This window comes from Etheostoma cragini, chromosome 19 (assembly GCF_013103735.1).
Source record: "Etheostoma cragini isolate CJK2018 chromosome 19, CSU_Ecrag_1.0, whole genome shotgun sequence".
Taxonomy (NCBI): domain Eukaryota; kingdom Metazoa; phylum Chordata; class Actinopteri; order Perciformes; family Percidae; genus Etheostoma; species Etheostoma cragini.
The window spans coordinates 17,685,984-17,712,366 of record NC_048425.1 but is presented as its reverse complement, the minus strand read 5'-3'; the positions used below and the strand labels follow the sequence as shown (position 1 = coordinate 17,712,366).

Here is a 26,383-nt window from a genome sequence, read left to right as displayed (position 1 = left end):
ATGCTTTGCCTATAGGACCCCCTCGAAAACGAGATGTCACATCTCAAGGGATTATTCCTAATAAAGAATTTCTACACTCATGTTGGGTTTAGACTTATGTTGGGCTTAGACTCATGTTGGGTTTAGACTCATGTTGGGCTAAGACTCATGTGGGGCTTAGACTCATGTTGGGCTAAGACTCATGTTGGGCTTAGACTCATGTGGGGCCTAGCACTGAACTGACGTGAACTCAAAGACAAACAAACCACTGATAGCTATGAATCCTCAATCTTGTGGAAATATATATCAAACTTTTCCGCTTAGTGTCTACTATAACGATATTTTTCTGGATTTCCTTTTTACTCAGAGCTGATTGGGCACTGAAGCACACTGAGGCATTCAAATCCTGAAAAACTGCTCATGACAAACATAACACAAAAGAAACCCCTGTCCACAGATCTGGGCCATGCAGTGTTTATATATTTCTATTTTGCAGATGCAATCATTTAGCCACCTTTACAAAGATTGGATGTACTCTAGCTTTGGCTTTGCTGTCTGGCTGATTCACCCAAACTCTTATGCAAGTGATTTTTGAACATGTTCTCAGGCTTTTTAATGAGCATGGGAGAAGAGGATTGGAGCTCACCTCCAGTCGGGTGCGATCCACTTCTCTGGGAAGCTTCACCTTCACTCTATGCGTCACTGCCAGGATCTCATAAGGGTAGATCTGGCACGCACAAAGTAAGCATTGTGGGAGATTTATTAGGCAATGCAATTAAATCCAATGTACACACAGCTGCCAAGAATAAGATTTTGTAAAGCATCAACAAATGAGGGAACTTTACCTTGTATTCTGAGAGGGGGGAAAAGAGAGAAAGAAAAGAATTAATCGGATGGAGTTTTATTTCAATAGCAGTCCCATTATGAAATCTACCGTTGTAAAACCTGAAGGTAAATGACACCTCGTGGACTCAAATCGCAGAAATACTGGGTTTCAGAGGCACGCACGCACGCATACACACACCCCAATAACTCTGCAGCTGGGAATAAAATGACATCACCGCTCTGTGCTGTTACCTTAGGAACTGATCTGGAGCCAGGGCAGCAGGCTCTACATGCTTGGTCACAATGTAATCAGGGATTGTAAACGGACCTCGGATCTGTAGTTAAGTGATGTGGGCCTTGCATAATTTTATGGTTTAATGGTTCAAGGGAACGGTTCTCTTGTGATGAGTCGCAGCAATTCAGTTGTGACGTGACTTTGGGAGTTGGAGGTTTTTGTTGGAGGGACAAGAGACTCTCCCAGATCACTCATCAGTACAAAAGGTGAGTAACTGTGTTAAAACAGTTCTGGTTCATTGATTCAAAAAGCTAGATGAGTGTAGCTTTGACTCCTATGAAGCGATGCGGGATTTGGCCCAGAGAGAGCACATATTACGGATTACTCTGAGGTCAAATGTAACTGGGAACACCCCCAGTTTTAAAGCCCAAAGTCAGAACTTTAACCTCAGACCTGAGTGCTGGAGTAGAGGACAGTTTGACTGTCCAAATATCTGCAGAGTGCACACTGGATGTCTTCTAGATAATACCACATGCTTTTAAACCACTAACATTAAGAACGGAACAAAGATCAGGAAATTAACACCATAACTCACTCCCCCTCTCACCTCTCATAACCCCCCAGCTCTCAGAATGGGGGTCCACTTCATCCTCCGCCATCTCAGCAGCCTGCAGGAACACACACACACACACACACACACACACACACACACACACACACACACACACACACACACACACACACACACACACACGTAAACACAGACACATTACACCGGTTTTTCTCAAACCTTTTACACCCCATGTGTCAAACTCAAAGGTCAACCTCAGGTGAAGCGTCTATTTCTGACAATTTGAGATATGTATTGATTTGCTTGATTTGCTAACTTCTACGATGGCTAAGGAACTTTTTAGGTGACTTTTGCAGGGCATTAAGTCGACTGAAGTGTGACAAAAAGCGTAAGAAATGTTGGAAAAAGAGACACAAGTGAGAAAAAACGGCTGAGAAAATCACAAAAAGTAGTCAAAAAAGTTACAAAAGGTTACAAAAGCTGTCTTTATGTTGGTTAAAACTTTTAATTTTGACAAAATAGTGGCAAACCTTGGACTTTTTGTTTCGTGCTAATTGGCTAACAAGCTACGATGGTGAACATGGTTACTTGTGAAACAGCAGCATAATAACACTGTGTGTAAATGACTGATGGGAACAACAATCTCTGAAATTATGCTAATGCTGTACCCGGCAGCCACAGACCAGGCTGCCATGTAACTCTGTGGGGCAAATGTTCAGCGTCAGTTAGCATCCACTAAAAGTGCTGTTTTTTCCCCGCAGACAGGCTAAGATTGTTATTATATTATTACATTAAGTGTCTGAGAACATTATGGAAGGATCCCTACAGAGATAGACCTTTTTAGAACTTATCTAAGACTTTCTGTTCAACCAGAAACAGCTCTGAAGTTGCTAGCCCTGAACCCACCAAACTCTATTTAAAAAAGCAGTACTTTTAGCGTGTATTGAGCCAGCACATTTTCACAGGTAAATCGGTAAATTATGTGTTGATTTCAACCAAAACTTGGTTGTGATGGTTGGAAAAGTGAAAAGACGACCCAAAACGGCTTTTCATAGATTTATTTTGTTTCTGCTCACTTTGAATGAAGTGTACTTTACGATGCAAAAATTACTGTTAATTCACATGGGGTCTGGTGGCTTTAGCGAACGCAATTTGGAGGATATTTGTATGTTAAAAAAAGGATCTTACTCTTCAACAGAAAGGTTGACCTACTTAGAAATCTTTTCCATAATGTTGTCAGACACTTGGAATATTAATCTGAGCCTGTCAACGGCAAAACAAGCACTTTTATGAAGGTAAATACAAGCTGCACAACTGTCCTATTAACTTACAGTGTAACTTGTTTCACTGCTGCCGACTGCAGAGAGAGCCTTTAACTTGAGATCAAGCCCTCTGTCATTCTGCACAAGCAATGTGCTTGCACAAAAAGTTGTGCAAAATGTTATATAACCCCACATTTAATAGAAACAACAAACCTCCCTTCATTCTTCGACTCACTAAATCAACAACACTAACCAGTAACGCCAGCGAGTGAAAAATAGTTTAATATACAGTATATATGAATCTGTCATAGCTCTTGAGCTTTCATTTCCTTCTGGGTTCTGTTTTGACTGCCTGTCCTCCATCCATCAACAAACACAGAGGGAAAGCAGCAATATTACATCAGTGGCTGATAGACTAAATACCCCCCCCCCCCTTTCCTATACAGACTGACCCCTGTGTAATTACATACTAAAGCTATGAGAGAAAAGTTGGTTTTTAAAATGGAGGAAACTTTGGAAATGGTCTTAAATGCCACAAATACTCGGATTAAGGGGTGCGAGGATCCACATGGGGGGGGGGGGGGGGGGGGGGGTGTAAAAATATACTGTAAAGGTGACGGCCTATTAAAAACAGCTGCTGAGAGCCTGGATAAGAAACAGCTGTTACAGCAACATTATTTCCAAAACGGTGTGTTGTAAATATCCTAAAACAGACTTCTCTACTTATCATGGTTGTAAGCACACTTTTCCTGTATTATGAGGAATAATTTGGAATATTTCATGTCCCTAACACTTTAAGTTTTACCTCCAAAATGCATTTTTTTTAGATAACGTGGGATCAATTGTCTCGTTGCTTGGGCCTTTAGCCATGTTGAGCTACTTTTGTGACTGCAATGTTAAAAAAAATCTATAGAACTGCAGGGCAGTGGCACCAAAACAAAACTCAAGTTTTAATAATAACCTTAGGTTTTTCTCAAATGGGATCAAATCGAACTTTCTACAGTTTTCTATGGCCATTCAATGCATTTACATTCTTTAAATAGTGGATTCAAATTGCCTTCACAGGAAACGATGCATGTAATCTAGTGTTATTGTTTGTAATTTTCTTCTTCTCTTTAGCTGTATGGAACATTATAAACGGCTGTTGCTTCATATTAAAAGTGTTTGACTGATGAAACCCAGTGTGTTTCTTATTGGGAAGCAGTTAGGAAATGTCACCATTGACCTCCATCCTTCATCGAGGTCTACAAACAAACAGCGATCAGTTCTTTTCCGTAAAGATTTTTTTGGCTTTTTAAAATTTGTTAGACATTGATAGTGAAAGGGGGGACAGATGGAGGGGGGATGACATGCAACAAAGGACTTCAGGTGGGTTTCAAACCCGGACCCTTGCCAGGGACTCTGACTTTGCAATCCTCTGTTTGTTCCTTGGGGAGTCTGGTCATTTTCCTACTAAGTCGCATTTCTCACTTTCAATATTTCAAAGCAATTTTGAAATTTCACAATGGTGGCTCTAACTCTTCCTTAAGCAATAACTTGTGCAAGGCCTTCTTTGGCATATCTGTCCAAATCACCATGGAAGCACCATGGACTGGAGGATTGTGGGTTATTTGGCAGCTCACCTTGTAGATGCCGTTCCTTCCATATCCGGGTAAGGATGCAGACTTATTGTATGGGAAATCTGCCAATATAAAAACACATATATTTTAATTCCCATTCATGCTTGAGCTACTCGTCAATATCTATATTCATTCATTCAGCAGACCGAGCTACTCACTAGGCTGGGATGTGTCAGTGGGCAGACTGCAGGTGGATTTGCGGGGGTCCAGGTCTTCAGGACCCATCTGTCCATCAATCTCACTCTTCAAGATCATCCAACTGGTCCTCTACACACGTTAAGGGGGACGCCAAAGTAGTAGTTAGTGAATAAGTGGATTTATGGACAATATTTGCAAAGATAATGACTTTAAAAAAGAGAGAGATAAACGCACACATACACACACTGAGAGAGACCCACCTTGCCATCCTCCCCATCCTGCCAGGATGTTCTAGAAGCTGTAAAACAGTCAGATATTAATGTGCGGGATCATCGGACTATCAGCTTCTACCTAGCTCCTAGATCCTAGATCCAGCTCCTAGCTCCTAGATCCACCTAGCTGCTACAGGCAGCTAGGTGGATAGCAACGTAGTTTTGGTAGTCATGAGACCAAGATGTCTTCCCAACTATAGTCCACATTGGCTGGATTTCTATGACATTAGAATAATGGTGGTTCTCAGAGGATTAAATCCATCTGTTGGTGACCTCCTGCCCTTAACTCCTTTACCTCCATCATCCCGAGGTTTCCGCTTGTACTCAAGATACTCTTAAATCCAATTAGTTAATTGCTATATTGTGGGGTCTAGTAAGCATGGCAGTCTGTAGGGACTATTTGTGAGCCAATAGACTTTATGTCCTGTAGCTTTAAGTCCATTACTAGTCCAGTAGCTGTCATGGACAAAAATGCGCTGTAGTCCTTGAGACAGGCTGGTCGTGTTTTCTTGGGCACAGGATCTTGGGAAACTGGACTTCTTGAAGCACGTGGGAATGGCAGCCTGAGCCAGGGACAGGTTTAATATCATTGTGAGGACCCCCGCCCACTGTAAACGCCAGGTCTTGGTGCTTTCTTAGTGTTTCCATGATTGAAAGCCCTCCTGACATGACATCATGTTCAGAAAGGGAGATGGTTGCAGAGGTGCACCCACCCACCTAACCCACCCATTTTATTTAGCTACTTGTTTTAGACGCATCATCATCATGATGCGAGGTGGGATGAGGATTTAGGTTAATATTTATTTAACCCTCATTTTTTCCTACAGTCAAATTGACCCGTTTTCCATCATTAATGTTCCTTTTAATTCCCAAAAATAACATGATTGATTCCAACAAACGCTCTTTGCCAAGAACAAATCTCTACTTTCATTCATTTTGGGGCGTCTAATTCTATTTTATAGCATTGTAAAACAAATTGAAGTGTTTTGGAATAGTATTGAGTAAAAGTTGACATATTCCGGTCTGTGATTATCATCAACATCACTTCCTTTAATTTTTGTCTAAATTATTCCTAATTTCTGCTTTTCTAACTCAAACATTAGGTATAATTTCCTATAAATGAGGTTTATTGAGCAGAAATTCCAAAAATAGCTGTAAAACTGAAGTCAATAAGTAAGTGTTGATTTGCAAATTTGACGGGAAGACAACACAAGGGTTAAGGTAAAAGATGGGTTAAGGACCAGCTATGGTTTTATTACTATTTGGGTTCTATATTCGTAGCTCTGGCCAGTGTTTTTATTAATTCTGATAACCACCCAAGTACTTCCTTTATACATTAATTGGACAGCAGACATATGGTCACTTAACATACTGCATGCTAAACCATATCAGAACTCGACCAATGGGCAAAATTCCCACAAACATAAGTGCAGTACATCGTCCATGTCAGGTGACTTTACACAGCTCCAGGGCTAAACCATTAGCAGGCGGCTTTTCTTAGAACAACGTAGATAAAGATTTATTTCTCTTTTTTTGGCAGCACGCAACTTGTCAGTGACCTCATGTCTGCTAGTGTGCATACAATCAAGACACTGACAATCATAAATACACTGTAAATCGTACATTGGACCACACAAACAATGATTATGGGAGACTCGGAGATAGAAACAGTGATCAGTACAACACTAATGGCAACATATAAAGTGATCATGTGCCCAACCATAGTCGGAAATACACTCGAAACAACAAGTAAGCAGGTGAGATGATTGCTGACATGCATGAAGGAGAAGTGGGGGTTGGGGGTGGAGTAGAGCAAATTAACACCCAAGAGCCCCAATTCCAACAATAAGCCCCAAATGGGTTTAATTATAATAAAAATAAAATGACTTATCAAAGTGTGGCTGTGTTGCGAAGGCAGATCAGATATTGGAGCCAAAAACTGCACTCTGCCCTCTAGAAGTTCAAATTTTCTAGCGTATTTAAAGCTATAGTGCATAATTTTTGTAGCCCCCATGAGGATTTTAAGTAAAGACAGCAACACTGTCTGCGCATCCACATGATACAGGCCTTCCGTGATTGGCTAAGTTGATTTTATGACATAGAATGGGTGCAGTACTCTTACACCAGCCCTATGCTAAAAGAGCCATGGAGCCATGGAATCTACTGAATGAGTCCAGGGCATAGAGAAAAGGGGGGGATGAACAGAGGATGACATGACTGGTAGGCGACATGCAACACATCGTGCAGAGACCAGACCAGAGACGGAAGTGTTAAAAGGAAGTGGACTGTACCATGCTGTTTGTAGATGGGGGGTTTTCTATAAAGATTATCTTTGACCAGAGTCTCTGAAGATGTGAACAGACGCAGAGGAAAGAAAAATGGAAGAAGCCAACATGGGAGGGAGGGAAAGAAAGAAAGAGAGAGAGATAGAGAGAGAGAGAATGGAGAAAAAGAAGCATGAGTTAGCAGTTGTTGAGTGATGAGATATTTTAAAGAAGCAAAAAGGGGGCCGCAGTACAGCTTGATTCAACACATGACGTTTGTCATATTTCAGAAACATCAGCACTTGTCATATTATTCATGCAAAATACAGTATATGCAAAATTATAGCAATACATTGGTCTTGGTTATTTGATGCGGAACAGTTTAATGGTCCCCAGTCTACTTTTATCAGCATTCTTTGGGGATTTCCAGTTCAAAAATTACAATTATAAATAAAAGCATTACAATAAATAGAGAAAACATTGAAACATAAGAAGTCTCAGTAAGTAAGATAAGTTGTGTTGCATTAACTGTACCGCCTGTTCAAGTCCCTTTGGGGGATAATGTGGACAGTCTGTTTTTCCCTGATCCAGATCTGATCCAGATCTGATCCAGATCTGATCCATCTCATGCCATGTTCCCACTATGTGGTACGGCTCTGCTCCACTTCACTCGCTTCTCGATTTGGTTTTCCACTGCGGATAGTAACCACGGCGTCCTCAGCTGATCGCCATAGAGAACATCTGCATTCCATCTAATGCCCGCCGGACTGTGTGGTGTAGTTTTGCAGGGTTGCCAATTTTTTTGAGTGACTGTAAATTTGCTCCCGCTATCGACGGTACGATTTAAAAGGGGCATGTTTGTGCGGATAAAGATGGATGGATGGATGTTATTACTGTTATTATTATTACTGTTATTAATATTACTTATATTTAAACAGTTGCACATTTAGTTTTTTCCGATCTTGTATATACTTAAATATTTGTTCTTACATTCTTATATTTTATTCTTATATTTTGTTATTATAATTATTATTATTTCATGTATATTGTATGTATGTATATTTTGTGTGCTGCTGTAACACTGTAATTTCCCATTTTTTTGGGATCAATAAATATCTATCTATCTATCTATCTATCTATCTATGTTTGTGCGGACGATTCTCCCTGACCAATCAGGGCTCTGCAGTGTTTTTTTACTTTTACTCTTGCAGTCTCTATTGACTTGAATCAGTCTTATGATTGAGTTGGATGACACTTTAGACTAAATGTTATCTAACATGTGACCTTTACTTTGCCATGTAGCAAACCTATATGTTATCTAACATCTTACCTATCAGGACACCCTATATTTGGGGGACCAGACGTCCCCGGTTTACGGGGACAGTACCCGGTTTACGGGGACAGTACCCGGTTTTGCTGACCTGTCCCCAGCTGGATCTGTCCCCGGTCACTGACTGACTGACTGACTGAAATTGGAATTAAAACATTGACCAAACGGAGCCGAAAGTCGCTCCAGACAGCCAGAGCCAGCGCTGCTCAGAGCTCAGAAATGTATTAGGAAGCCGTATTTTACGATGCTAAAATGACTTATTATTTACATGGAGTCTGGTGGGTTTAGCAAACGCAATTTTGCGGATTTTATGTTTTAAAAAAGGATCTTCATCTTTAACAGAAAGGTCGACCTCCTTAGAAATCCTTCCCGTAATGGGGACACACACTAGAATATTAATCGGAGTCTGTCAGCAGCAAAACTAGCACTTTTATGAACGTAAATACAAGTTGGACCATTATCCCATTGACTTCCATTGTAGCTTGTTTCTCTGCTGCCGACTGCAGCGATCTCGTTTAATACTGCATCAATGTCAAAGGAAAATATTATCTCAATAGTTTTTATTGTATCCGATACTCAATTAATGAGCTGTTGCAGAGACAAGCCTGAAGCAGTAAAGCAAAAGCTGTCAGATAAATGTAGTTCAGTAAACATTAAAACATTCCCCTCTGAGGTGTAGTGGAGTACAAGTATGAAGTAACAGCAGGGGTGATTCTAGGATCAGACCTTTGGAAGGGGGGCCTGAGTCCCTAATGAGAACAGCTAATGGAAACAGCTCTAGGTCTAGTGTCCCCATTTTACAAAAATAAAAATATGACGTGATTTGGAGGTATATATGCTTCTGAGCTGAAAATGTCCCCGGATTTTGTCTGAGAAATCTGGTCACCTTACCCTATATAGACAATGTTTGGTGTATTGAAAGACATTTTTTTGAGGTTAGGTCACTCTCCGAGCTACTGCAGAGCTCGCAAATTGACGTTGAATCTTTGATATAAATAACTTTATCATCAAGAAACAGTGTTAAGCGGCTTCCTTATCAACACATCATCCAGCATTGCTGTCCAGATACCACACTCCAGCATCGGTTCCAGCATGGTACTCAAAAAGTACCCGGTATCAGGTACTATCCATAACTTTTGCTAATGTAAAAAACAAAAAAAGAGCGAGTCAAGTTGAATAGAGGAGAGCTGTACCATGCAGTGGAAACACAACCATAGTGTCAGTGGACCGAGACAAGCCTCTGACAGAGATGCTTAGTAACAACTGTCACACATCAAGCCACAGAAGAAACATGACTCACAATAAAACCCATGTAGGTCATTTCCCTGGCTTACTTCAGTGCCAATATCTGAAACAATATCCATGTAAAAGCAATAAGGACGATGACTATGAAAGCCATTAAGTGGATGTTCGTTGGCAGTTTTTTCCCATTAACTTGCTTCCAACACGGGATGGGTTTTCCCCTCTGCATGACTGACTGTAATAGTCAATGAAAGCAATATGTTGGATCAAACAGATGTTCCTCTCTCAGACACTGAAATTAATGAAGCATGTACTGTTTGTCAACTCCTGTCCAAATGTTAAGTCCAATTTATTCTAAGTGATGCAATCTCATGTCAGATTATTGCTGTGTCAAAAAAGACTTCAAAATGAGCAGACAGTAGGGACATTGGGATTAAAAGTGTCCTAAGATATACTGAATACAATCCATAAACCAAAGGCAAGTCAACTGTCATAGAGTACGAAGACATGGGGCGTAATGCAAGAACTGCTCATACCAACAGATCCAATCTAAGGAGGCACAAATGAGTGATTTTAAGGGGTATTTTGCTGATATAAAACCACCAGCAGATGTCCACAGTTTCACATCACCAAGCTATTACACAGAGCTGGATTTGATTTAGAAAAATATTTCTTTAAGGGAACTTGGCATCACAATTTTGTTCTCATACTTAGAATTAAAACTGATTGACATTAGTTCAGACCTGTTGAACAAGTCATGTACTGGACGTCTGCTTCTCTCCAAAGTGGACAAACACTTTGACTTAAAAGTTGTAATTGGTCTTATTGTAAATAAATGGCATGCAAATGCAAAAGATTTAGGAAAAGAATATAAAAATGTTCTCGCATGAGGGCCCATATCCAACTATTGTTGAGACTGTGCATAGAGGGAAAAGGGTCTAAAGTCTTATTATGTGTTAAACATTTTTCATAGTAATATTTCAGAAACATCCATAGGTTGAAGTTTTAACAATGCTGCAGTAATATAGAAATGTAGTATGGGCAGTACAACCAGCCTCACTGCTGGGCAGTGTTGTGCTAGTTACTGAAAAATATCATTAGTTAGTCACTTTGGACCTCATCGGAAAAAAACGTACTGACTGACTTAACGGATTACTTCCAAAAAGTAACATTTTAGGTACTTTTCAAATATCTACTTTGGAATCCTTGGGTCAGTTGTGAATCTGTTTGTCCACAGCTAGTCTTGCGTACTACTAAACCCATCAGCCTATTATCTTTGGTGCACGTTTATGCATGCACAGCAGGAGTTAACGTACATTGTGGGGTACTTTGTAAAGCGTTACAATAACTCTTAGTCCCAACTTCAGTTGGGTGACCTTTTCAGCTACATGAACTTTTCAGCTTGGTGTATAACCTTAACAAAACCTTGGTGTCAAATCATTTAATGACACTGACACTTTTACAAGAGATTCTATTAGTTCATGTAACAGTTGGCACCAGTTATCTTAGGAAAGCTTCTTGTTTGTCACTAATGACAGCCTACTCTATAGAATGTGTAAAGACGTAGGAAAACTGTGAAGTCGCGATCCAAGCGGTGTGGTTACGGCCTACCTGGTACGTGGAAATGCCGGGGAGCAGCCACATACGTCGAAGTAGAGGACGGGGATTTGCCGTCAGAATAGGTGGATAAGCTGGGGGTACTCCGACCACTTTCGCTTCCTCCAGTTGGGGATGGAGTTGATTGGGCATTGGATATGGAAAGACACAAGGGAAAGGGTTTGGGAGAAAACAAAGGGGGTTGTGGGGGCAAAAAGGCAGCATTATGAGTCTGATATTGATAGCGCTCATATACAAAGCAGTGGTTATTATATTGATGACCATGACTCCATAACCCAGCCATCTACTGTATTTAAATGCATTGTACTGGAAAATCCTGTAGAATTTGGAATGCTACCACTTTTGCATTAATAATGTTGTGCTATTTTGTCCTTCGACCCAAATCTCTCTTCACCCCAGTGACGTCCTGTGTCTCTGCTGAGTGTCCTCAGTTTGTCCTGGGGTCTCCTACCAACCGGTCACATCTGGACTGAGACCACCTAGTGTGGCTCCTGTCAGTGCCACGCAGCAGCACGTTAAAAGCTACAAACTATTACATAGATTAAGACCAACCCTCCTTCACAGAAGCTTCACTTACACCTCAGTTCTAGTTTAATTTATCCCAAGCCTAAAGACTAAAGATGAGCGTTGGGATGAAGACTGGCCAGCAAATTGATACCTTTTCTTTATAGTCAAGCTCTTGTTCACAAACACTAAATTGCAGTAAAGTCGTTTTTTTTTAACCCCACGACAACTCCACTTGAGAGGAATTAGGGTCTGGAAGTGCTACCCTTCAGATGAATTGAGCAACCCACCTTTTGAGGGTAAGAGACTTGGAGATGCAGATCTGGGCTGCATGGCACTTATGTGGATATATAAATGGCAGAGGGATTCTAATTGGAAGGTAAGAGACATTGCGATAACAATGATACAAAGAGCTGAACAAGGCAGGCACTTCCAAAAACCATACGAGGCAGGTGAGGTACATCACGAGAATCCAACTAGGTAAAAGCAGGACAAACTGCTTTACACTGCATTGAAGTGTCTCATTTAGACGTTGTCCTGAAACCCAGGCCATTATCATAACTATAGCAGACTATAGGACTGCTGCTTTTCGGAAAGTCCCCAGAAATGTTGCAGCTCTTCATTTGAATTGTAAAACCCACCACTAAGCTTTAGAGCTAAATGCTAAAGTTCTTGCAAACATGTTAGCTAAGTGGGCCTGAGCATTGATTTACCTGGAACGGATTATTAAGTGTAGGTGCCAAACTAATGCTACTGAAAGTCCCTCTGTGGGTTATATTACATTTGTCCACTTTTTATGTGTGTTTGATGTAAGGGTGAGAGCGTAACATTAACAATAACGTTCATATTTTGCTGACTTTGTGCATGTGTGTGTGTTGTGTATCTATGATCCCAACCAGGGTTCACCCCATTGTCTTAGATCACAGGCAGGCTGGGGGATGGAGTCACTGACACCCTTTAAGCCAAAAGTAATAAACACTCTACATCCAGAGTTTCGAGGAACAAACAGAGGTTGCGATTGAGATTGTGCACGAGAGAGAGCGTGCACGCTGATTGAACACACACACTCGTCTCCGCTCAGACAGAGAGGAACCAGCGGCAGCCATCTGGATGCAAGTGGATGAGATCACAGCATACACAGCATTGCTGGTCTGAGTGATCTCCTACACACACACACACACACACACACACACACATCCAAAGAAGGGCAGATCTTCCTTAAAACCATCTGGAGTGTTGGATGCTTGGGTGTTTAGGGAGGGGATGAGTTATAATTTATGTGAACAGATTACACATTTGACAAGAAAAGGTGGAGGAGCCATTCATTAATCAAAAACTTATAACCCAATCACAAGATATACAAGACAGTTTGGAGATTATTACCAAGAAATCAGGGAAATTGCAATAAAAGCATGCATTTTTCATCATTGCAAGGTACTTTTCTAAAGTCTTTCTGTGACAGTAACTTCTATGGGAAACCTGATATTATTAAGCAGGAAAACAAATAGCAACCATTAGGCCCTTAACAAGTCCAGCTGGCAACCAGACCCCCAAATTACTGCTCAGCCCATTCTGGCTTTTTTAGTCCCCTCTTCTCTTTTTCATCTTCCCCATCGGAGAACTCCATCTCAGCCTCTCTACCCTGTCATGGAAAAAACGGCAAACCCCTGGACCGCATGCTTGGGATTTTCTGTGCAAATATTGGAGTGGAAGCTCATGCTGTTTCCCTCTCTACCTCCTCCTTTTAATCAGCTAAGGGCCAAGCAAGCATATGACAGAAACATGTTTTCCTAAGTTCTCACCCTACATAAGAACTTCTTGGTGCTTTAGCACCCAATAATGTCCTAATTTCCTGAAAATGTAATCCAATTTGCACTTAACCTGATAGAAAGCAAAAGAAAAAGCCAATAATGTCATAATTTGATGAATTGTTGAATAATGATTGTGATTAATGTCCTGACTGATATTGTAATAACATTTATACCAATAATGTAATATAATAATCAGGATGGTAACTTGTTTTCTACGGACCTCAATGTGTCTTTGTTTGTGTCACTCGGCTTCAGATTCATCATATAAGGAAAAAACACCAAAGGGATAAGGTCTTCACATAACAACAAAGACGTTTTCATTCAGAGAAAACAACAAGGGTGGGTTAGAAGTCAAAGGCAGGCAAACATTAGGTCAACAACTTGAACACACAAGCACAGGAATTAAATCACCGTTAACCTTCCTCCTAATGCCAAATGTACCAGGGCCAAACAAAACCATGCACAACAACAAACACTTCCACAGACACAGGCGAAAAGGCAAGCAGAATGACAACTCTGAGTGGCCCTATCAGTGTACCTTGATGCACTCCCATGAAACCCAACAACACCACCATATTGGACAACAACATCACATAACCTGCTGACCACTTCACTACGGGAGGGGAAACACAGAAGAGAAAGACTGCTGGTGCTTTTACCGTCAGGAGGAGGTAAACTGAGATGCAGGGATGTCCTAGGTTTAGGGTGTGGTAGGGAGTCCTGTTTGAACCCTGAGGGGTGAGGGAGATCAGGGGATGGGGAGAAGATGAAGCAAAGGAAGGTGGTTGGATGAGCCTTTCTGCAGAGGTTATAGTGTGCACGGGGGACGTGTACAGGACTGGTATGTGATGTGGATTTCAGGGACGTGTGGGATGCTATGAATAGCAATAGCAATTAATGAAAACAAATCTTCAGTGATCAGCGGTTATGGACCCAAATTCGTCGTAAAGCAGGTCAGACATTCTGGTTCACATTATGACTCATGGCTCTATGGTGAACTGGAAGCCCCAGCGGGTGAGTTTCCAACACATTGTTAATTTGGTGCTTAACCACAACCCATGCCAAGTGAGGTCGTATCACAGCACTCCATTCTTTAGGACCGTGATCACACTCAAATACAGACAGGACTGGCACTTTGCTGCTGCGGGGGAAACCCGTTTTGTAGTTTTTGAATCCAAAATCAAAGGGTTTGCATTTTTCTGTTCTGGTTCGGGGACACATTGGAAACCCATTTTAGATCCCCGTTCAAATATTAGCTTTTTGGTAGATTCGGTTTCTGTCTGTTTGACAACCGCAATGATTCCAGCAAGGTGTCCACTGTCTCTATTGGAACAGGTCTGGGTCTCGGCGTGCTTTGATACCTCTGAAGTAAGGGATGTAGTTGTGCTGCTGCAGCATGGCCAGGGTGGTCGGGTTCAGCTGATAAGACAAGCCTGCACTGACACCTACTGGCGTGGGCGAGAACTTGCCACCACCACCACCACCACCTCCAACACCAACACCACTCCTTTCAGCCCCAGCAGAACAGTGCACTGGGAGGGACGATGAGTCCCTGGCCCAGTTGGAGGGGTACTTAATGGCACCCAGGAGGTTTGGAGGCAAATCGAGAATACTGGAGTCACAGGCCTGGCTGCTGTGTCTACCACCAAGGTACTCCTCTGGCCCTGAACGTCCAATCAGATCAAAGGAAACATGTTGCGTCAATGGATAACATTGCGAAGGTACTAAGTGTCTTCATAGGTAACATTTTTTTTTTAAATATGGCATTAATACACATTTGTGGTCCATTAATAAAAACCACATAATGAAGACTTTAACATTAAGAGAACATTTCCCAATCATGATATTTTGTTTGTGTACAAATGAGAAGCCCAGTATCTATTCAATAAAGCAAGCCCTATCATCATATGTCCCTGTCCTCTCGTGTCCTCTCTCTGTGTCTGGTCTGTAGATGGGCATCCCCGTCCTCTCGTCTTGTCTCTCTGTGTCTGGTCTGTAGACCGGCGTCCCCGTCCTCTTGTATCTTCTCTCTGTGTCTGATCTGTAGACGGGCATCCCCGTCCTTTCGTATCCTCTCTCTGTGCCTGGTCTATAGACGGGCGTGTCCGTCCTCTTTTCTCCTGTCTCTGTGTCTGGTCTGTAGACGGGCGTCCCCGTCCTTTCGTCTCCTCTCTCTGTGCCTGTTCTGGAGACGGGCATCCCCGTCCTTTAGTATCCTCTCTCTGTGTCTGGTCTATAGACGGGCGTCCCCGTCCTCCCATCTCCTCTTTCTGCGTCTGGTCTATAGACGTGCGTCCCCGTCCTCTCGTCTCTGCTGTGATAGCCAACAGATGTTGCTTAAAGTTGCCCGATGATGTCATATTGTGACATTATCATCCCGTCTCATTAGCATAGCACATAGCGTCTGTGTGTTATGACTGAGAGGACAGTGAAGGGACAGCATGCTGATGGCAGAAAAGCCGCTGACTGGGATCACTCTGAACAGCATGCATGGAAATCAATTACAATATCAAAAATCTCACTTTTTCTCTGGTGGCCTGAATTTGCTAAATTCGTCGCTGGTCACTTGGTGGTGGTGATTGACTATTGGGTGGGACATTGAGAGAGTCCATTATTTGGTCATTTTATACACAGAAGTTAATTTTTTTTGTCTTCATGCCCCAATGAGCAACTCTCGGCCTCCGACGCTGTATCCAGGTGTGATGACACATCCGTGCTGCATTCACTGTAGAGGGATTTATTACCACTGGACATTTTGACCACAGAGATTCAAATATATCGGAAAACAATATAGCTGGATTGCTGGATAAGGGCTGCACTGCTTTGAGGGATTCTGGAAAATATTTGTCATAGGCCTACATACATTTGCATTGAGCAAGCATCTCTGTCCAGTCCCATGTTGATAAGAGTAATTCAATACATGCACCCCCCCTTAAACCAATGGCTATGATCAGGGGTAAAGTGATCATTCATAGATCCAGAAAAACAAGCTGAAAAGAAGAGGATTTCACATAACAGCAGAAACACATGGATAATAACGGATGGTGTGATACCTGGCCGGCTGTAATTGGTGGGGGAACGACACGGGGTGTACCGTCCGTAGCCCCCCATGGAGCTGTTAGAGCTAGGGCTGGAAGGCCTCCTCTGGCGGGGGGACTTCTCTCCATCGCCCTGGACGCAAACACATATAAAAAGTCAGTGCTTTTGGAACATTACCTCACTCCTTCTGTAATCACATTCTTCCTGTTCCATTTGGACTTTTTAAAGTTTATCACTGAACTCTTCCTGCAGCCTCCTCCTCTGCATTTGGGTCCGACCCTGCATCTCTTGTTTTGAGAGTTTTGAGAGTATGTACCAAAGATAGTTAAAGCATGTGACTTTAGCTATAGTTTTGGATTATCCACATCTTCTTTGCAGTAGAAACAACATATTTTGAATATCTGTTATTTAGATACGGTACTCCCAGATTAATGAAGACACTAAGTACCCTTTAGGACCATGCCCCCGGGGCATGGACCCTTGTTTTCGCAGCCAAAAGTGGATTTGGACACGTCCTAAATGCACCTGCACCAGGCGCTTCAACCCGTGCGCTTAGATTGTTAAACCTCTAGCACCTAGAACCTTTAGGCAAAGCTTTACCCTGTGATAGTTCTCTGTGACCTTGATCAGGACTGAACTACTTTCACGGTAAAGTTGATCTCTTGTTTTTTTGAATTCACACATTTTATTTCTTGATTTATTTCGGGTGGTTGAGATCCCCAGTGAGACCCAAGTCCCATTCCGATTCCAAGTTTGTACATCACTCACTAGTGCGTTTCCATACACAGCATTACCTGGGGTATGGCTTTAGTTAGTTAGATACTGACAGGAGTAACTCTACCTCTGGTTCAGTGGGTCGCACTCTAGCTTCTTATTGTGGTTTACCGATGTCAAAATTACACCAACCAGCTGCTAAATTAGTCAAATTTAACAACTTTATGTTCCCGTCACACACTCTTGTTGTACTCTTGAGGAGTTGAGCGAACGGGCATTTAACAGAATAAGAATTTGGGCCTTTTTCCAATTCCCAAATTTGTATGTAAACAAAGGGGCGGAGCAGAGCGACAGAGAGGAAAAGACGGATATAGAGCAAAGGGGTAAAGAGAGATAATGAATCCGCGGCCCTGTGGTTTACGGATCGGGCCGGTTGGATCATAAAAATTATAATAGTGAAATTATTAACATTCTATAAAATGTGAACATAGCAGAGCTGCTGTCGGACTGTGAATACGTTGAGATGTCTGATATCAGCTGTAGTGACATTACATGGACACGTATCCAATGACTGAAAGCAGCCTCTCTAACCCTTCAATCATTTATGTAGAAAACACTCATACAATGATACAATACGTCATTTAAAAAACAACGCAGCCAGCAGAGACTGCCGAGGAACAGGGACGTGTCCACGTTGGTCTCTAAATCAGAGAAAGTCTTTCATTCTGGTGGGTGCAGGGTGGTTTCAAGCCTACGGAGCCTTGTCTTCCATGATACTTTAGTGATTCCAAGCATGCAGGAATATCCCTGTAGCAAATAACGTGAGACATTTAAGCCGCAAAAACTAAAAATTAAGTATAAACTTGACAGAAGAAACAGAACTAAACCTTTAGCTTCTCAAATAAATTTTCACAGCGACTCTCTTGAGATGGATTTCTTGAGCACATGCCTGATTATAGCGCAGAAAAAGAGGCAGAAGTTGGGAGAATTGGGATAGGGCTCTCGTGCATTATATTACCTCAGTAGGAGTAGGAGAAAGCAGCGGGGGGGTCTGCAAATGAAGAGGGGGAGAAAGCCAATGATTAGGATAAACTCATATGGGAGGTTATATGAGTTATGTGAGGTTATCATTCAATGTCGGTGAGTCAGCACGTCCACAGGGAGGACATTCCCAATGGACGGATGATGTGGTTCTATGGTAACACACTCAGGACTGGGGGACCGGGACGGCACTGGAAAGGAGGGCCGGGTACCCAAGTCAATTATTTCAAAGTATCAAAAAATGCCTCGTCATTCAATACCCAGTTTCAATAACTATGGAGCTCATCAGAGTCAGTGAGCCAATAAGCATGAAGCATGCGTCTACCAAGATCTAATAATGTCTGTGATTGGCTGACAGTCTTTTAACAATACCCAGCCCTACTGCAAAGAATGTTTGTAGGAGAATAAAAGTTGATGTATGTCAGAGCGGGAGATGATGATTGAGGGATAGCAAGGCAGAAAATGAAGAAAGAAAACTAATGACAAAAGGAACACAAAGCAAGGAAACATGGTTTGGAAAAACAAAGCCATTGGCCGGACTCCTTAAACCGACACAGGACCCTGTGAGAAGCCGTCATTAGAAACTGGCATGTGATTGGATGAACCATCTGTCTATCATTGTTTTAAAGGACCAGTGGCTCACATAGCCCTAATAGGCAGACATAGCTGGGGTAAGGGACACAAACCCATGACCAGATGGATGTTGTTGTGAGTTTTTGTTCCTGTGATTCTCGCAATTTACTTGAAATGCATTATGGATTGGTTAAATATCGATATTGTGATATTAGATTTTGTATATCGTAATATGAAACGTCTTAATATGTATTTTCCTGGTTCTTAAGGCTGCAATAAAGTAAAGTTTTGAACTTACCAGACTCTTCTAGCTGTTCTAATTTTTGTCTTTAACCCCTTAGTCAATAATATGATCAACAATATCGTTGCAATATCGGCATCGAGGTGTTTGGTCAATAATATTGTGATATCTGATTTTCTTCATATTGCCCAGCTCTTATGGACTACTGGCTTAGAGAGGTCTAAAGCTAGAGAGGTGTGAGGCTGGTCTACCTCTCCATAATGTCTTTCCTCAGACGGGTAGCTGACGTATGGAGAGTAGGACAGCATGTCCGGCCTGTCTATGTTATAGATGGCCTTGGTCTTTGGAAGAGCCGCCAGGTCCTTGTAGTCCAGCATCTCCTCTCCTAGTTTGGCCTGGCAGCAGGAAAGAAAACTTCATCTATTCATTGTGTACTGGTATTAATATGTTAACTACAGATCATAAGTATACCTTAAGACAAAAGATGAACTATACAATATGTCTTACATAGATGACTCTGCTGGGAGAGCCTGAGGCGCTGGATGCTGGGACTGAGGTGATGCTCTCAGATGAAGTCCGGGTCACCTAAAAAACACACAGACACACACATACACACTTAGGGCTGCTATTTTAAGGAGCGTGTGGCATGTTAAGGGCATGTATGAATCAACATTTGATAGTTTGACGGCAGAATAAAGGGTCCATGCGCCGGGCGCCCAATCAGAGGTCTTCTACCATTCCCTTTAAAAGCCAGGAGCATTTGTACCTTGGAGCCTTGCTATTATGATAGCGGATTTGCTGCTTAAAATTTTAATTTTGAATCTTTTGCATGGGTGTGTGCTGCTGCATGTCTGTGTAAGTGTATAACAAGCAGAGGGTCATTCGCTGTCCAAATAACAATGAAATGCTGCGTTATGCGTTGTGTGTGTGAGCATGTGTGTGTAATTCAGGCGAGTAATGTAAGTAATAACCCCAGAGTGTGAATGCAATTTCCCCTTGCGGAACTACATTAATATATATATACATTATTATGATTATTTTTTATATTTTTGTTCTGTCAGTCAGTGTGCAGTGTGCTTCTGCGGACATTTAGACCCGTCTGAGATAATGTTATATAATGTTTCTGCTCAGGAGTAATAAATGTACATCTAACGACAACTTGTTATTTTATAGTGATGGATGGTGACGGCCCGGTGGATATGACACATGGCTTTGTTGTGGGAGACCAGGGTTAGATTCCCACTGCAAACATCAACCAATGAGCAAGGCACTTAACCCCTAGTTGCTCCAGGGGCGTGCAACCTTTGATATATATAGCAATTTTAGGTGGCTTTGGATAAAAGCGTCAGTTTAATGACATGCGATGTAATGTCATATATAGTCTTTGGCTATTGTTTTATATTGAAAGTGTCAGCAAAAAAAACTGTTGCACATTTCCGACCCATAGCATAGCAAAATTAGCATGAATTAGCTCGGAGGGCAAGCTTAGCTTGTTTGCATAAGTGGCTGTCACCCTGAACGTCCCACCGATGCCGATTATTAAGTAAGGCATTTCAAACAAACATTACTTCAAAGTCTATGTGAAAAAATTTGTAATGTGTTTACACTAAAACTAAATCTGTGTACTAAAAGAGAGAGGAGGCGGTGGTCTGTGCGTCTGGCTGTTCCCATTATTTATGCCTACATGCCGTGATGCTGTCCAACAAGCCGTGCACCATGCGCAAAAAGTCAAATAAAAGAGGGGAACCATTAGTCCAAGACTTGTATTATACAGCCAAATTGGATTGGGCTGACACATTTCTGAGTCAGGTACAGCCCAATTACTTTTTCCGAAACTTTTAATATATTAGACGCATACAAGTTTAGGAAGGTGATAAAGAGAGATATCACATATATTTGTTGTTCATTCAGTTAAAGGTTAAAAACTCACTTTCTCTGTGCAGTAATAATATATAATATAATAACAATAATAATGCTTTTGTTTTTTGATTGTTAAAGCATGTAAACATAGTATAAGACCAAAGTATGAAGTATGACTCTGAAAATGAGCATACGTTCTATCATTTAAGGTCTTTGTGTAAAGAGATATTTAATTCTGATTTTCAATTCAACTCTGCCTTGTTCTTTTCCTTTAAGGAACCACATTAAACTCTGTTCAGTGCTGCATGTACAGTATTACTGTAGTTATTAGTTTGTGTTTTCTTCATGAATTAATCCCTTGGCTATTTTTGAATTATTTTTTTTGTCTGAAAAGATTAAAATGCAACACCCATCACAAGTGTCCAGAACCCGTGGTGACGTCTACAAACTGCTTGGTCCAACTCACCATTTAAATACAAAAGACGTTCCATTTACAATTATATAAAAAGATAGAAAACTGTATATTCAAAAATGTTAAGTATTGCACTACTGCACAACATGAAGCAGCTACAGTAGTATGGGGTCAACAGTTATGATCAACCCATGCAGCGGATGGGGGTGGGGTTCGGGTGGGTGCAGCGACGCACAGGAGCACCAACCTGTTGCTCAGCGATGTCATTGAGCTGTATCCGGACCTGCTTCTGGGAAGGAGAAGGGTTATGATGAGGAATGAGGATGGGAGATGTAGGAATGGTAGATACTGGATGTGAGGCTGCAGGGCGGCTGATGCAACGCTAAAACAATGGTAATTTGTCCTGAACCGCCCACTGTATTGTGATTGGTTAGTCACATCCTCATGGCACGTACTGATTTGTCTTGAGGTTGACAAGTTCATCTTGTCATAGTCACCACATTTGAACTTTCAAATTTTTAACGCAGGTCTTAATATTCTTCCCAATACCAAACAACATGTACCTCTGTATGCAGATGATATACTGTTTTAGACGAATATCTGGGTACAAAATTAACCCGGGAAAATCGGCACTGTCCCTCCTGAATACCTCTAGGAGACATTTAGCTACCCCATTAAATGGCCCAGGGTCTCAGAACCTTACATAATTGGGAAAGGCAGGGCAGCTTTATTTGTGTAGCACATTTCAGCAACAAGGCAATTTACATAAAACATTTGTTAAAGTGAATATAAAAAGGTGGGAAATAGAATAATGGAGATCTCTATCCCCCCCTCAGTTAAAAGCCCTGTGTCAGTTGACTACAGCAAGGTGCTTGTGAAGGTAAAGACTGACTCACAAAGACGGAGCACATCTCACCTTCATGAACGTTTTCGTACAAATCAACTTTTTCAGCTCTATGCTCCCTCTGGCATCACCCATATTCTGCTAACTCCAAATTTTTATGGGGTAAAAAGAAACATAGACTCTAACTTTCAGTCCTACAGAAACCAAAATGTGATGGTGGACTGGGTTTTACGACCTTCCAGTGATACCATTGGCCATTTGTGTTCTTTTTCCAAATGGTTGGGTTCCATTGCCTATGTGTCCTGGTGCTCTATAGAGCAAAACACTGTTAGACTACAAGCTCTGATCTATTCCAACATTTCAACTAAACTTTCTAAAACTAAATTTGGCTCCATTTCGGAACTCATTTCTGTTTGGCAATTTACTAATACATTTAGAAAAATTACAACTAATTGGTACCGCCATTCTACCATATTCTATAACTGTGGTCTCCAGTGGAGTAATAATGGTGTACACCCTCTGGAAGATGCTATTAGAGCAATGCTCTAATCATTCCAAGACATTCAGAAGCTCTTTCATGGACCTGGACTTTTTTTGTCTATCCAAAACAGCAATGCTGATCAACGAGATTTAAGTTGTAAATAGTTAGTACTATCAGAGAGCTCTAGGACAACATCAGAAACTACTATTTCATTTTCAGCCTTCAATTTAACCAACCCTATCAGAAACAACATTGTACATCTTTCCAAATGACAATTTGGATCTGTCTTGGTTCCAACGAGGATTTATGACAAAAGCCTCATGCATCTTATCTCATCTTGACAAGTATACAGTTGTGGCTTGGCAGTCTTTCTACCCACCTTACTCTTCTCCTCCAGCTTGGCTGCTTGTCTGCATGGAGGATGCCAGATGGTAGATCCTGCAGACAGAGACAGAGACAGAGACAGGAGCTGTCAGACTGGGATTGTTTCCATAGGTATTTGCTACATTGCAGACAAATTCAAAAAACTACAGTTGGCATTGTTTGTGTGATACTTTGTTCTTCGTTGTTTTTGCCTGCTGTATATTAGCTTGTACTGTACGTTCTGTTTTTAGCAACTTTATAGGATTACTGTTGCTAGCTTTATACAACTATTCTTCTCCTGCAAGAACAAATGTGCATTCTGACATTAGCAAAGAAACATGAATAAGTGAAGAAGCAATATTGATTCAAATCCAACATCATTTTTTTCTACTTTTTTTCTAACTGAGCTCAACACTCCCAACTCCATGCTTGACTTATTTCCAAATCGGTTGCAGTTTCATTTTCGAATAGCTAGGCTTTCTGGGAGTTTTTTTTCCCCCCACTTCATCAATCAACCCTAGAGTGACAAGTAGCAGTTGAATGTGAGTTTAGATAAATGGAGCCGCCATGGCAACGCACCAGCTGCAACTCTATGTTAGTGCCAGAGCAGCAATAAATACCAACTGTAACACAGGCCATAAGGAACAAGGAGACAAGACACTGGGTTGATACTACTCATGGTGAGTAAGAGGTTCTAGAGAGTTTAAGAAGTAAAGAGAAGGAGAACAGAGTAAAAAATGAAGTAGGTCACTATATATGTAGCTTTTCTTTGGCTTCTCATTGACTTTATCACGGCGGATATGTTGACATATGATAAATGGAAAAGCACAGGTGTATTCAAAAGCATTAATGATTAGGAGAGTGCATGCTGACTCACTGAAATAGCTCACTGGGTCACTAGGGACACTCTCTGGACGGGCAAAGCAGAGAAGGGTGGGGGGACCTTTCCCCTTATGACATCATAAGGGGCAACATTCCGGATTGGCCCGTCTGAGCTTTCAATTTAGTTTTATTTATAGTATCAAATCATAACATCAGCTGGAGGGACACATAAATGTTAAAAAACCTCATAAAGTGAAATCTTCATGCCATGGGACCTTACATTTTAGACTTTTTAAGACCTCACAGAAACACTGTCCTGTGCGTTAGCATTGAATCCTTGGTGGTCAAGCAGATACGGTACCTTCCCTGAAGTTTGGAGCTAAATATCTTAAAGAAAGATAACATATTTGGTAAAGCTTCTTTACCTTGCAGGTACATTTCTTCTCCCTCTGCAAACATCTGCTCACAGCGGGCACAGCGGGCACATGCAGGGTGGTAGTGCTTCTCTCCAGCCTGTTGAGCATTAAACAAGGACAAGATACAGCATCACACATTGTGTTAAGGGGGGGTGCTTAAGAAATTAAGTATTGCAATTCAATGAAGTCGATTAGAGATCCATATTCTACACAACCATTCACTCACCTACAGTCTGCCTATCTTCCTCAAACATGGCAATATGATGTATCGGCACAATCTGGCTCATGCACAGTCGGGACAATGACAATGGAAATATATTAAAAAAACACTCCTACTGTGCAATTAATAAATAGTTAAGCAGTACAGCTCACAATGATGTGCGAACACCTACCACTTCAACTATAGAATGATGCATGACATGAGTGTGTGTATGTATACATGCATTAATATATCTCTGTGTCTGAAGGCACACTTTAATAGAAAAGTCATAATTAGCTTATTAATATTCTGGTGCTGCATGAATAATCAGTCCCAGGAGTGTTGCTAACCTAAGTGCAATTAGCATTACTTGATTAAAGTGCCACCAGCTGCAAATATTATTCAGTATTCAGATCCTTCACTGCAGTAAATGTACTAATACCACACTCTAAAAATACTCTGTTAAAAGTCCTGCATTGAAAATGTTCCTTAAGGAAAAGTACGGAAGTATTCTCATGAAATATACAGAAGAAATAAAGAAGTAAAAGTACAAATGGGCTGGACTTGTAGGCCGTTATATTGTTGCTATGGCTACTTTATAATAAAACATCTGATTTTTTAAACTATGTGATTTGTGTGCAGAATACTTAATGTGTAAAGTAACTAGTAACTAAAGTAACTAGTAACTAAAGCTGTCAGATGAATGTAGTGGAATAAAAACATTTGGACTGAAGTACAGTACTGTAGTAAATGTACTTTTTTTACATTCCACTGCTGCAAATGACAATAAAGTAAAGGGTGTGTTTTATGAATTAGCCACAAGGTGGCGCACTTGTGTTGAGAAAGAAGCACTGCAGTCCCAGAGAAAGGTAGAGGAAGAGTTACCTGGGCGGTAAGGCAGTTCATCAACTTCACTTTACACTTTGCAAAGAAATTAAATCCAAGGTACATACGCTAAACGTTTAGCATCTTTAGTATTTCTTGTGAAATTGTCACATTATTTTACACATCAACTCACACTGAAAAGCTCACAACACATTTCCCATTAACCCCAAACAGTGAGTAGGCAGACGCAGACCACTTATCTTGACTAGTGTGTTTTGAATTTAATTTATATCTCATGGCTTGACATTTAGAAGCTAATGGAGGAGATATGTTATACAGAGCTCGATTAAGAACCCACAAGGCAGAGTGAGCGCAGGGAGGGGCCATGCTGAGGATGGATGTGGCTTTGCAGTTATCATGTGAAATGTTTCTGGGCTTGTGAAACCACAGGTTCAGCGGGGGAAGAGGTCTTCAGGTGAGCCAACCCATTGGGAACGTTTTGGGGTCATATTATCCGTGGGTTTCTCGGGATCGAGATTCAGTAGCCTACCTTTAGTTGGGTTGGTCTTCCATGGGTCCATTTTAGCTTTGGTCCAGAACTTTGCACCCATGACCTTGGACCTTGGACCTTGGGCCTTACACCTCTACATTTAGAGCTAAACATCCCAGTTAGGGAGTTTCTGGGCTCCTTAGTAGGTGTTGTTGCAGTTGTGTTAAGATATTTAATTTCTTGAATAGATTTTTCCAATCTGGCTCAGGGATTGAACTAAAATGCCTCCAAAATCCCAATATTCTCCGCAAAACCACCTCCTTTTTAACAAGTGCTGCAGTCTGTTTGGTAATCCAAATATTATTTCACTTGTGTATTGGTGATTTTTTGAATA

General features: G+C 41.3%; 1 protein-coding gene across 17 annotated transcripts in view; it reads right to left on the bottom strand.

Annotated features, from left to right (window-relative positions):
- The window catches only part of ablim2 (actin binding LIM protein family, member 2), an 87,353-nt gene that overhangs the window by 6,140 nt on the left and 54,830 nt on the right, over positions 1–26,383 (bottom strand). For 2 of the 17 annotated variants that reach the window (XM_034856272.1, XM_034856271.1), the window contains exons 7-22: positions 24,485–24,572; positions 23,254–23,312; positions 21,797–21,838; positions 19,785–19,862; positions 19,529–19,672; positions 18,441–18,473; positions 16,723–16,840; positions 15,031–15,333; positions 11,349–11,456; positions 7,193–7,246; positions 4,890–4,927; positions 4,650–4,758; positions 4,495–4,553; positions 1,647–1,707; positions 825–832; positions 626–706 (exon numbers count right to left, since the gene is read on the bottom strand). In XM_034856272.1, coding sequence (XP_034712163.1) covers positions 626–706; positions 825–832; positions 1,647–1,707; positions 4,495–4,553; positions 4,650–4,758; positions 4,890–4,927; positions 7,193–7,246; positions 11,349–11,456; positions 15,031–15,333; positions 16,723–16,840; positions 18,441–18,473; positions 19,529–19,672; positions 19,785–19,862; positions 21,797–21,838; positions 23,254–23,312; positions 24,485–24,572 — 1,383 coding nt within the window. Of the gene's footprint in view, positions 1–625; positions 707–824; positions 833–1,646; positions 1,708–4,494; positions 4,554–4,649; positions 4,759–4,889; positions 4,928–7,192; positions 7,247–11,348; positions 11,457–14,328; positions 14,401–15,030; positions 15,334–16,722; positions 16,841–18,440; positions 18,474–19,528; positions 19,673–19,784; positions 19,863–21,796; positions 21,839–23,253; positions 23,313–24,484; positions 24,573–26,383 lie in introns of all 17 variants that reach the window. The other 15 variants (XM_034856280.1, XM_034856273.1, XM_034856274.1 and 12 more) reach the window with 15 other exon arrangements.